The sequence below is a fragment of the Manis pentadactyla genome, chromosome 14 (genome assembly GCF_030020395.1).
Source record: "Manis pentadactyla isolate mManPen7 chromosome 14, mManPen7.hap1, whole genome shotgun sequence".
Lineage (NCBI taxonomy): Eukaryota > Metazoa > Chordata > Mammalia > Pholidota > Manidae > Manis > Manis pentadactyla.
Window position 1 is genome coordinate 36,242,742 of NC_080032.1, and position 13,387 is coordinate 36,256,128.

At 37.3% G+C, this 13,387-nt stretch overlaps 1 protein-coding gene across 4 annotated transcripts in view; it reads right to left on the minus strand.

The window, feature by feature from the left end:
• CNOT10 (CCR4-NOT transcription complex subunit 10) overlaps window positions 1-13,387 on the minus strand; it is an 82,279-nt gene that overhangs the window by 45,811 nt on the left and 23,081 nt on the right. For 3 of the 4 annotated variants that reach the window (XM_036892094.2, XM_036892084.2, XM_036892068.2), the window contains exons 4-6: window positions 11,221-11,371; window positions 8,615-8,757; window positions 5,596-5,682 (exon numbers count right to left, since the gene is read on the minus strand). In XM_036892094.2, coding sequence (XP_036747989.1) covers window positions 5,596-5,682; window positions 8,615-8,757; window positions 11,221-11,371 — 381 coding nt within the window. The remainder of the gene's footprint in view (window positions 1-5,595; window positions 5,683-8,614; window positions 8,758-11,220; window positions 11,372-13,387) is intronic. The other variant, XM_036892075.2, reaches the window with a different exon arrangement.

A 13,387-nucleotide genomic window follows, 5' to 3' on the forward strand; every position in this document is an offset into this window, starting at 1 on the left:
AAAAGGCAGAAGAAGAATCTGGTCCAGTCAAAAATCACACAGACAACCCCAGAGACAGGGTCTGGGGAGATAGAGAAAAAACCAATCGTCCTGAAAAAGAACTCAAAACAAAGGTCATAACCATGCTGATGGACCTGCAGAGAAATATGCAAGAGCTAAGGGATGAAGTCAGGAGGGAGATTACAGAAATGAAACAATCTCCGGAAGGACTTAAGAGCAGACTGGATGAGGTACAATAGACTGGTAATGGAATAGAAATTAGAGAACAGGAATACAGAGAAGCTGAGGCAGAGAGATATAAAAGGATCTTCAGGAATGAAAGAATATTGAGAACGGTGTGACCAATCCAAACGGAACAATATTCGTATTATAGGGGTACCAGAAGAAGAAGAGATAGAAAAAGGGATAGAAAGTGTCTTTGAAGAAATAATTGCTGAAAACTTCCCCAAATTGGCGGAGGAAGTAGTCTCTCAGACCATGGAAGCCCACAGATCTCCCAACACAAAGGACCCAAGGAGGACAACACCAAGGCATATAATAATTAAAATGGCAAAGATCAAAGACAAGGACAGAGTATTTAAGGCAGCCAGAGAGAGAAAAAAGATCATCTACAAAGGAAAACCCATCAGACTATCATCAGACTTCTCAACAGAAACCTTACAGGCCAGAAGAGAATGGCATGATAGATATAATGCAATGAAACAGAAGGGCCTTGAACCAAGAATACTGTATCCAGCACAATTATCATCTAACTATGAAGGAGGGATTAAACAATTTCCAGACAAGCAAAAGTTGAGGGAATTTGCCTCCCACAAACGACCTCTACAGGATATTTTAAAGGGAATGCTCTAGATGGAAGCACTCCTAAGGCTAAATAGATGTCACCAGATAAAATAAAATCACAGCAAAGAAAGCAGACCAACCAAATACTAACTAAAGGCAAAAAATAAAATCAGCTATCCACAAAAGCAGTCAAAAGAAACACAAGAATACAGAATAAAATACCTAGCATATAAAGAATGGAGGAGGAAGAATAAGAAGGGAGAGAAATAAAGAATCATCACACTGTGTTTATAATAGCTTAATAAGAGAGTTAACTTAGACTATTAGATAGTAAAGAAGCTCCCCTTGAACCTCTGGTAACTATGAATCTAAAGCCTGCAATGGCAATAAGTACATATCTTTCAATAATCACCCTAAATGTAAATGGGCTGAATGCACCAATCAAAAGACACAGAGTAACAGAATGGATAAAACAGCAGGACCCATCTATATGCTGCTTACAAGAGACTCATCTCAAACCCAAAGACGTACACAGACTACAAGTGAAGGGATGGAAAAAGACATTTCATGTAAACAATAGGGAGAAAAAAGCAGGTGTTGCAGTACTTGTATCAGACAAAATAGACTTCAAAAAAAAGAAAGTAACAGGAGATAAAGAAGGACATAACATAATGATAAAGGGAGCAGTCCAACAAGAGGATATAACCATTATAAATATATATGCACCCAATACAGGAGCACCAACATATGTGAAAAAATACTAACAGAATTATAGGAGGAAATAGAATGCAATGCATTCATTCTACGAGACTTCAACACACCACTCACTTCAAAGGACAGATCCACCAGACAGAAAATCAGGAAGGACACAGAGGCACTGAACAACACACTAGAAAAGATGGACCTAACAGACATCTACAGAACTCTACACTCAAAAGCAGCAGGATACACATTCTTCTCAAGTGCACATGGAACATTCCCCAGAATAGACCACATACTAGGCCACAAAAAGAGCCTCAGTAAATTCAAAAAGATTGAAATTCTACCAACCAACTTCTCAGACCACAAAGGTATAAAACTAGAAATAAATTGTACAAAGAAAGCAAAAAGGCCCACAAACACATGGAGGCTTAACAACATGCTCCTAAATAATCAATGGATCAATGACCAAATTAAAATAAAGATCAAGCAATGCATGGAGACAAATGACAACAACACAAAGCACCAACTTCTGTGGGATGCAGCGAAGGCAGTTCTAAGAGGAAAGTATATAGCAATCCAAGCATATTTAAAGAAGGAAGAACAATTCCAAATGAATAGTCTAAAGTCACAATTATTGAAACTGGAAAAAGAAGAACAAATGAGGCCCAAAGTCAGCAGAAGTAGGGACATAATAAATATCAGAGAAGAAATAAATAAAATTGAGAAGAATAAAACAATAGAAAAAATCAATGAAACCAAGAGCTTATTCTTTGAGAAAATAAACAAAATAGATAAACCCCTAGCCAAACTTATTAAGAGAAAAAGAGAATCTACACACATCAACAGAATCAGAAATGAGAATGGAAAAATCATGATGGACCCCACAGAAATACAAAAAATTATTAGAGAATGCTATGAAAATCTATATGCTAACAAACTGGAAAGCGTAGAAGAAATGGACAACTTCCTAGAAAAATACAACCTTCCGAGACTGACCAAGGAAGAAACAGAAAATCTACACAGACCAATAACCAGCAACGAAATTGAATCGGTAATCAAAAAACTACCCAAGAACAAAACCCCTGGGCCAGATGGACTTACTGCTGAATTTTATCAGACATATACAGAAGACGTAATACCCATTCTCCTTAAAGTTTTCCAAAAAATGTAAGAGGAGGGAACACTTCCAAACTCATTCTATGAAGCCAGCATCACCCTACTACCAAAACCAGGCAAAGACCCCACCAAAAAAGAAAATTACAGACCAATATCCCTGATGAACATAGATGCAAAAATACTCAACAAAATATTAGCAAACCGAATTCAAAAATACGTCAAGAGGATCATACGCCATGATCAAGTGGGATTCATGTCAGGGATGCAAGGATGGTACAATATTCGAAAATCCATCAACATCATACACCACATCAACAAAAAGAAGGACAAAAACCACATGATCATTTCCATAGATGGTGAAAAAGCATTCAACAAAATTCAACATCCATTCATGATAAAAACTCTCAACAAAATGGGTAGAGAGGGCAAGTACCTCAACATAGTAAAGGCCATATATGACAAACCCACAGCCAACATCATACTTAACAGCGAGAAGCTGAAAGCCTTTCCTCTAAGATCAGGAACAAGACAGGGATGCCCACTCTCCCCACTGCTATTCAACATAGTACTGGAGGTCCTTGCCAAGGCAATCAGACAAAACAAAGAAATACAAGGCATCCAGACTGGTAAAGAAGAAGTCAAACTGTCACTATTTGCAGATGACATGATATTGTACATAAAATACCCTAAAGACTCCACTCCAAAACGACTAGAACAAACATCTGAATTCAGCAAAGTTGCAGAATATAAAATTAGTACACAGAAATCTGTTGCTTTCCTATACACTAATGATGAACTAGCAGAAAGAGAAATCAGGGAAAAAAAATTCCATTCACAATAGCATCAAAAAGAATAAAATACCTAGGAATAAACTTAACCAAGGAAGTGAAAGATCTATATCCTGAAAACTATAAGACACTCTTAAGAGAAATTAAAGAGGACACTAACAGATGGAAACTCATTCCATGCTCTTGATCTAGGAAGAATTAATATTGTCAAAATGGCCATCCTGCCTAAAGCAATCTACAGATTCAATGCCATCCCTATCAAAATACCAACAGCATTTTTCAACGAACTAGAACAAATAGTTTTAAAATTCATATGGAACCACAAAAGACCCCAAATAGCTGAAGTAATTCTGAGAAGGTAAAATAAAGCAGAGGGGATCTTGCTTCCCAACTTCAAGCTCTACTACAAAGCCACAGTAATCAAGACAATTTGGTACTGGCACAAGAACAGAACCACAGACCAGTGGAACAGAATAGAGAATCCAGATATTAACCCAAACATATATGGTCAATTAATATATGATAAAGGAGCCATGGACCTACAATGGGGAAATGACAGCCTCTTCAACAGCTGGTGTTGGCAAAACTGTAGAGCTACATGTAAGAGAATGAAACTGGATCATTGTCTAACCCCATACACAAAAGTAAATTTGAAATGGATCAAAGACCTGAATGTAAGTCATGAAACCATAAAACTCTTAGGAAAAAAACACATGCAAAAATTTCTTAGACATAAACATGAGCGACTTCTTCATGAACATATCTCCCCGGGCAAGGGAAACAAAAGCAAAATGAACAAGTGGGACTATATCAAGCTGAAAAGCTTCTGTACAGCAATTGACACCATCAATGGAACAAAAAGGCATCCTACAGTATGGAGAATATATTCATAAATGACAGATCCGATAAAGGGTTGACATCCAAAAAATATAAGGAGCTCACCACCTCAACAAACAAAAAGCAAATAATCCAGTTAAAAAACGGGCACAGGATCTGAACAGACAGTTCTCCAAAGAAGAAATTCAGATGGCCAACAGACACATGAAAAGACGCTCCACATCACTAGTCATCAGAGAAATGCAAATTAAAACCACAATGAGATATCATCTCACACCAGTAAGGATGGCCACCATCCAAAAGACAAACAACAACAAATGTTGGCGAGGTTGTGGAGAAAGGGGAACCATCCTACATTCCTGGTGGGAATGTAAATTAGTTCAACCATTGTGGAAAGCAGTATGGAGGTTCCTCAAAAAACTCAAAATAGAAATACCATTTGACCCAGGAATTCCACTCCTAGGAATTTACCCTAAGAACGAGGCAGCCGAGTTTGAGAAAGACATATGCACCCCTATGTTTATTGCAGCACTATTTATAATAGCCAAGAAATGGAAGCAACCTAAGTATCCATCAGTAATGAATGGATAAGGAAGATGTGGCACATATACACAATCGAATATTATTCAGCATAAGAAGAAGACAATTCCTACCATCTGCAACAACATGGATGGAGCTAGAGGGTATTATGCTCAGTGAAATAAGCCAGGTGGAGAAAGCCAAGTATCAGATGATTTCACTCATCTGTGGAGTATAAGAACAAAGAACAAAACTGAAGGAACAAAACAGCAGCAGACTCACAGAACAAACGAATGGACTAACAGTTACCAAAGGGAAAGGGACAGGGGAGGATGGGTGGGAAGGGAGGGATAAGGGGGGTAGGGAATAAAGGGGGCATTAGGATTAGCATGTATAATGTTGGGGTGGGGGACACAGGGAGGGCTGCACAACACAGAGAAGACAAGTAGTGATTCTACAGCATCATACTACACTGATGGACAGTGACTGCAATGGGGTATGTGGGGGGAACTTGGTGATAGGGGGAGTTTAGTAAACATAATGTTCCTCATGTAATTGTAGATTAATGATACCAAAAAAAATCCTATCAACTGTTCTCTGCACATGAATAATGAACAAATTTTAAAATTCTACAAACTGATTTTATCATCCAATACATTTCCAAGTCACTTCTCTCAAGACAGTACTTAAAAGAAATGATGTTGCATTATCACCTTAAGCAAAATATATTTAGAAGGATAAACATCCTTCTACACTATAAAGCCAAATAAGCATACATGTCTTGAATTGTTTACTGCTCTCAAAGATCACATTCTTTATCATTCCTAACTACAAGTAAAGTTTACACTACCTGATGAATCTTTGATTTTGCAGCTTCTATTAGAGCTCCACTTTCTGCCTTATGGTTAGATCCATCTTTGTTGGTGGTGTTACCAGTCTGCAAGGTGGTGAAACAAAGTTAACCAAGTTAAATTTTTTTTTTTTTTTACTTATTTATTTTACAATTGGAAGTGTGTTTAAATATATATATATATATATATATATATATATATTTTGTGAGGGCATCTCTCATATTTATTGATCAAATAGTTGTTAACCACAATAACTTTCTGTATAGGGGGGTCAATACTCAATGCACAATCATTAATCCACCCCAAGCCTAATTTTCGTCAGTCTCCAATCTTCTGATGCATAACGAACAAATTCTTACATGGAGTACAAATTCTTACATAGTGAATAAGTTACATGGTGAACAGTGCAAGGGCAGTCATCACAGGAGCTTTCGGTTTTGCTCATGCATTATGAACTATAAACAGTCAGTTCAAATATGACTATTCATTTGATTTTTAAACTTGATTTATATGTGGATACCACATTTCTCTATTATTATTATTTTTAATAAAATGCTGAAGTGGTAGGTAGATACGAGATAAAGGTAGAAAACAGAGTTTAGTGTTGTAAGACCAAGTTAAATTTTTTGACCACAATTTAGATCCGTGATTTCCAAGTGAGCTAATATGAATCACCTAGAGAACATTTTCAAAATTCAGAATTCCAGGTCCCACTTCCAGAGATTCACACTTATTAATCTGTAGTGGGTGATAGGAAACTCTGTCTCTGAGAAGATCACAGTTGAGCATAATGATAGTGCCATGTTCAAAAAGCATGCATATTACTTGGGCAAAACTCAGATTATATTTTGAAAACCCAGAACAGATCATATCATTCCCATCTTAAAACCTTTTTTGGTAAAAACACTGACAACATCATACCCCAAATTTCTGGTAACGTACTCAAAATCTTCTACAATATGACCCACATTTGAGTTCTCAATCTCCTCTCTTGACCTCCCATTACACTTCTCAGGTATTACTCATTTCAGATTACAAGAAATTCCTCCAACCCACCACTCTCACACCTTTTGTGCTATTTTTTCTGCCAGGACAGTTATCCTGTTCCATCCTTCCTCTTTTGACTTGTCAAACTACCGAATCTTTCAGGGCCCAAATCAAAAATTCAAACTTCTTGGAAACACTGCCTAACGCCCTTTCTCCCAGTCCACAGACAGAAGTTGCTCAATCTTTCTCCAACCATAGACCTCAGTTCCTTGAAAGGCAAGAATTGCAATGTTTTCATTCTTGTCACCTAAGTACCTAGCAGAGTACACATCATCTGTTGAAGTGAATTATATTTCATCAACTGTTACAAGTACTGAATATAAAAATTAAATTTTGCTACACAGTGTTTAGTAACAATGCTGATTATGTAACTGAACTCTTATATACTGTTAGACTGAAAAAAGTAATGTTAGATCTTTATTTTTAAACCTCAAGAACTTATACATTTAGAAAGAAAGGTATTGACTAATTGTGTGTTTCTGCAAATACTCCTTTTTTAACAAAAGGGCAGGAACAGAAGGAAGCAGCACCATCCTCTGACAACTGGAAGCATAAACAAAATGAAAAACACCAGAACAAAGATATATTCGTAATGTGCACCAAGTCTCTTATCAGAACATGGTGAGCTTAGTTGTCATAAATGTGCAATCTTTTTGAAGAACTTTAGTGATGAAATTTTCCCCAGTGAAAGCTACCCTATTAATCCAGATTACGGAATTTTATTTGTCTTAATTCGAACCTTTCATTCTATAAAACTAGTTAATCTCACACACGAAAAGATGTTAACATACGTCCTTAGGGAAATCAAAATTATTTTGAGCGACCACTTCAGACCCATTAGGATGGTTACAAATTAAAAAAAAAGAAAGATAATAACAAGGGTTGGCAGGAATTGGAGAAACTGGAACCCTCCTAAATTGCTGATAGGAACATAAACTAGTGCAACTACTCTGGAAAACAGTCTGGTAGTTTCTCCTAACGTGAAACAGAGTTATCATAAGATCCAGTGAGTCCACTCTTAAATACATACCCAAGAGAACTGAAAACATATGCCCCCCTACAAAACTTGTGCACAGCATTATTTATAATAGCCAAATGTAGAAAACAATCCAAATGCCCACCAACTGAAGAATGGATAAAAATTTGGCATATCAATATAATGAAATATCATTCGGCCAAAAAATTGAGTGAGATACATGAAAAAGGAATGAAGTAGATGGTATACCATGGTAAACTTTGAAAATATCATGCTAAGTGAAAGAGGCTAATCACAGAAGGCTGCATGCTATATGGCTGCATTTATATGAAGTGATCCACAGAGATAGGAAGTAGGTTAGTGGCTGCCAGGGCCTGGAGCAAGGGAGAGAGGGAGTGATGCCTGGGACAAGGGAGAGAGGGGCAAGGTTTCTTTTTGGGTTAATGAAAATGTTCTGGAATTTAGTGGTAATGGCGATGGCTGTATAATTCAGTGAGGATACTAAAAACCACTGAACCATATGTTTCAAATGGTAAATTTTATGTATGTAAATTTTTTCCTTTTTTTTAGGTCATTAATCAAAATTTTCATCCATCTTTCTCTTCCTGTCTAGCCTGTGGGCTGCTTGAAGGTAGGTATTCTATATTTTTAAAAAATTCTTATTAAAAAATGTTTTTTAATTGAAGTATAATTGGCATATAACATTATATTAGTTTCAGGTGTACAACCTAATGATTTGCTAGTTGTATATATTTTGAAATGGGTAAGTCTGGTTAACTTCCATCACCATACAGAATTACAAAATTTTATTTTTCTTGTGATGAGGACTTTGAAGGTTTACCCTCTTAGTAACTTTCAAATGTGCCATACAGTGTCATTAACTAGTGTCACCATGCTGAACAGTGAATTTTATTTCAGTAAAGTTGTTGCAGTAATATCAACCACAAATACTAATCACATTTTAAATTTTAGTCTGATCACCTCAGAACACTCACCTCATTCTTCCCATTTTTGTTATTGTTACCCTGTGAAATCATTTTTTCTAGGACAGCAAGAAGATGCAAAGCCTTCTCAGCTTGGTAGGTTAATATATACAGGTCTACAAGCAAAAAACACACTGCTTGGGCAAATTTTTCTTCTAGGGCAAGAAAAAACAAAACAAAACACAAGGAAAGACAAGTCATAATCCAAAGTGAAGCAAACATCCCAGACCACCCCACCAAAAGCTCTGAAGAGCAAGTCGAAGCCTTTGCTTAAATGAGTGTTTGCCACCTAGACCACGAAGGGAAGCCCTTTGCAACCCCACCACCACCATTCTATTATTAGGCACCTCAAGGCCTCTCATTTCAGAGATTCCAGTGACCAAACCTCCTTTGGCAAAATATCTGCTAACACCAGCATATGAAATAAGGAGTACTACCTTAGGTGGAAGGAAATCTCAGTTCCAGTATGTGCTCAACTACTTACTAGATGTGTGGTCCCTGCACATCACTGAACTAATTTTAGACCTCAGCCAGCTGACCTGTAAAAATGGGAGAATACTTTACCTGCTTGAGGACAGAGGGGTGGACCAGAAGTAGAAGTTACTTCTAACTCTAAGAAGGTTTCAGACTCTAGCAAATAGATTTCCTTTCTAGGCAGAGATAGGGAAAAGACAAAATTGACTATAGACAAAAGCAACCAGGTATGGATTGAAGTCCATCAGAAAACTGAAACTACCATGAGGAAAATACAAAGACAAGGGTTTCAGAGGAAGGAGAGCCCAGTGAAGAGAGGAAGGGTAGCCTGGTATGGTTTAACACTATTTTCCTTTCCTTTCAAAAAAAAAAGGAAAAATAATGTCTAAAAGAGGATTTATTATAATCAAGAACAGAAAATTTCAAAAGCCCTTAAGAGCTTCCTAACAAGTCTTCTGATTCCATTCTTGCTCTTATGCAGTGGCTGGAGGAAAAGCCATCTACAACTAAAATCAATGCAGCTGATGTGCAAAGGTCACACAACACATGTAAAGCAGTAAGTCCTTCTGTATGCTTCCAAGGCTTTACCTGTTCTGCTCCCGGCTCCTCCTGACTTCATTGCCCCAGGCACTGAGGCCTTCTGCTGGTCCTCTCGCTCACCAAACTCAAGCTGGCCTCAGGTCCTCTGCATGTACTTTTACCTTTGGCTGGAATGCATCCCCCCTAAAGAGTTGCATGGCTCACCTCTTCATTCAGGTATTGTTTCAAATACTGTCTTATCCTAGGTTTTCCTTACCTAAAAATACCACCCCCAGTCAATCTCAATCCTCTTACCCAATTTTAGTTTTTCTTTATAGCATTTAACTACCTCACAATACATACTTATTGTTTTGCTCTCTCTTCCATTCTCGCTTAATGATGGAAGATTTTTCTCTGTTTCAATCACTTCCATCTTCAGATCCCAGAACACTGTTTGGCCCATAGTATATGCTCAATAGATACATGTTGTATGAAGAACCAATTAGTAAAGTTAAAAAATAATACTTTTCAAATAAGAAAAATGGATTTGAATACATTCTACTCAGCCACAGTACAGATTAATAGGACTTCATGAACTGTTCCAGAAATTTCTAAACACCAGCTTTATTGAAAGACACCTCTGTGCTATCCTGGAAATATAATTCTGACATCTAGCTTTACAGAAGAAAGGAACTGGTCACTAATTACATAGTCCTTTGTTGCTGATGCCTCTCCTGCCCAGTTTGTCCAGCCACATACCCTCAGGATTGAGGGAAAGAAGAGAAGCACCTTGAAAATGAGTCCCAGCAGCCACAGTAAGCAGCTGTTCAACCAGCCGTCAGCTGGATGACCCTGAAACTCTTCTCAAAGCATGAGAGAAGTGCTACCACACTCCACCACCTGTCCTGTGATGACCACAGCAGCAACCAGGTGTTTATAAAGCAGGAATTCACATTAGTGTTTTGGTTAGAAGAAAGTAACCAAAGTGAGAAAGACAAAAATGTGAATCACAACTGAAATCTGAGTGCTCATGGCTGGCAGCCAGCAGCCCTCTCCTTCAACCATTTCCTTGGGTCCAGCTTTGCTGCTTTATCTGCTCCTTTTTTTCCCTCTGTCCCCAGCCTCTCCTCCTACACTTACTGGAGGTTAATAATGGGAGGCTAGTTGAGATAATAAAAAAGCTCACATAGTTCTGTACTGTCTATGATCACCCACAAACATTTCAGTTAGGCAAGAGACAAAGTAAAATACTATACTGTTCCCCTATCACTCTGAACACTCCTTCCTTAGTAGGCTACTCAAGGACCGGGCACACTAAACAACTATGGTGGTTAAACAGCAAAGATAAAATAAAAATTGCTAAGTCTTTCCAATTAAAAACAGCATTCCTAACAGTTATCTTCAAGTATAGTATTGGAGCAGGTGAGATACTAAAAGAAAACCTGGATTCATGTACAAGTGATGTAATTCTTATCTTTTCTAACCATTAAGAAAACCTGACACAGCCTTTTCTTTTCTTTAAATACTGACATGTAATTCTCTGACTTAGGTTATCTAGGTACAAGTACCAGACTCCTTTGCAAGTATGAGACATAGGGAAACTTTTGACTTGAAAGATAACATACCAAAAGGTTCTATGAACTGATAAAGTTTTTCACCAACTGCTATTGCCTCTGTATACTGCCGCAGATGGTAAAGAATGACTGCTTGATTGTAATACAACATGCTGTTTTCAACATCATCTAATCCATCCATTTCTTCAGCAGCTGAATGGACCTATAAAACAATCAACAGGGATTTGGTTCTAACAACAGCAAGAAAATATAGAGCAAAGCGAAAGAATCTACGTAAATAAACAGGAACACAGGCCGACATTCCTTACTTGGAATTTTTCTACGTTTCTAACAGGACCTCAAAATTTTAATTACTCTCACATACTAAAAACAATTCCATTCAAAATAAAATACTGTTAAGTAATACATTTAATGGGACTTTATATTAAGCACCTCGCACAAGGCAAGGTGATGCTCCTCCTTGCCCCTGGGAAGATGTCTTCAGCGTTTTACTGCTTCTGAGTTGGGTTGCCACTTTCTAGCCCAAGTGAGGAGTGGTCAAAACTCAAAACGACCTTTCCCATGAGAATGTCATGCATGCAGTATGCCGTCAACTTAATTCCATTTTGTAAAAACTGAAGTAAAATTTAAACATTAACAAACGACAGCTAACTACTTCACTACATGCCAGGCCTCTATGCTAAACCTTTTACAGAGACCACTTCATTTGATCCTTACCATTCCTTGAGGACATAAATGTTTGTCATTTCCATTTTATAAATAAGGAAGCCAGCACAAAAAGCTATCTTGCCTTATGCCATATGGTTAGGAAATATATTTTCTGATTTTCCTATTTTGTTCAGGTTTTGTCCCCATAATAAAAAAAAACAGATTAATGAATGACAAAAATATACTTTTTCACATAGTGGTGAAAATAGGCTTTTAATGGCTTTACTACAACCGTAACATCCACATCTCATACCAGAAAAAAAATCACAACTTTGCATTTTAAAGCTACTATCTGTATACCCCCTTCTGTAAGATGCAGCAATAGACATTTAAATTTTAATGTTTTGCAATAATTCTGGAAATTCCATGTAACATATGAAACTGAAATTCTACTTGCATTAAAACTAATCTTTGTCCTTATGAGGAGTGCAGTAAATGACTGAGTAATGTTAATTAATTAATTCCAAGACTGACATTTCCCTAAGTTTATCAGTAGAACTGATAGACTTAATGACCTTTCTCTGGCTAATGGTAAGGAGCTGGAAGGTTCATGACACACAATGATCCGTAATCAGACTTCTGCAGACTTCAGTTACCCATGTGGTAAGCTTTATGGGGGGTGGGTGGGGAGTTCAAATGTTAACAACTGGTACTAACAGCACATGCATCTCTCTGAGTTTGGGGGTTCTCTATAATCTTCACTTATCAAGTCACTATTTTCAAATGATTAAAAATCGTCTTAACTTTAAATGGAGAAAACTTTCAAAGAAAGACAACACGTCTTGGTAGTTATATAATGGAGAGGGAATAAGCTTAGAAAGGGTTAATTCTTAGCCAGAAAAAAAGGGGGAAGCTGGATAAACTAAGGAATTTGGATTCGGCAATGGCTCAACTTCTGTGAACTTTGATACATATTCTATGATTTACCAAAATAATCTAGTAATTGCTCCCGGCAGAACAAAAACTAGTCATTAAATGAAATGAAACATTAATTAAAGTGGAATAGGTTGAAAAGGTGTGTTCCTGTGCTCAGGACATGTAACTTTGAGCAGAAGTATGCTTTAGAGAAAGCCCAGAGACACAAGTACAAACTTCCAGGAACTCAGTAAGGCTGAAGGCACTAGGAGTTACTAAACCAACCTTCGTAAGAATAAAGGCTGGTGAAAGGATTTCAAAATGCAGTTTTCTTGGCTTACCTGAAGTTTGCAGGACCCACTTACTCTAAAAAATAGTATTAAAGATGAACCTGTGCCCAAAGACCAAATAATAACTGTTCCTTGGAAAAAACTGTCCATGGAGTCATAGGACACGTGTACTTGTGATCAGCAAACATCATGTTTCCTTTGATACTGGAGCCCCAAAGTCATAGCTAGTAACACTAGAGCAATGATGAAATGTGATGACACAGAAATTTACGAAGACAGAGGTAGTTATAAGAAGAGCAGACTCAAGAGTCAGAAGGTTTGGTTCAAATCCTGCTCCCCTCTTTCCTAGCTGTATAAATTTAAAT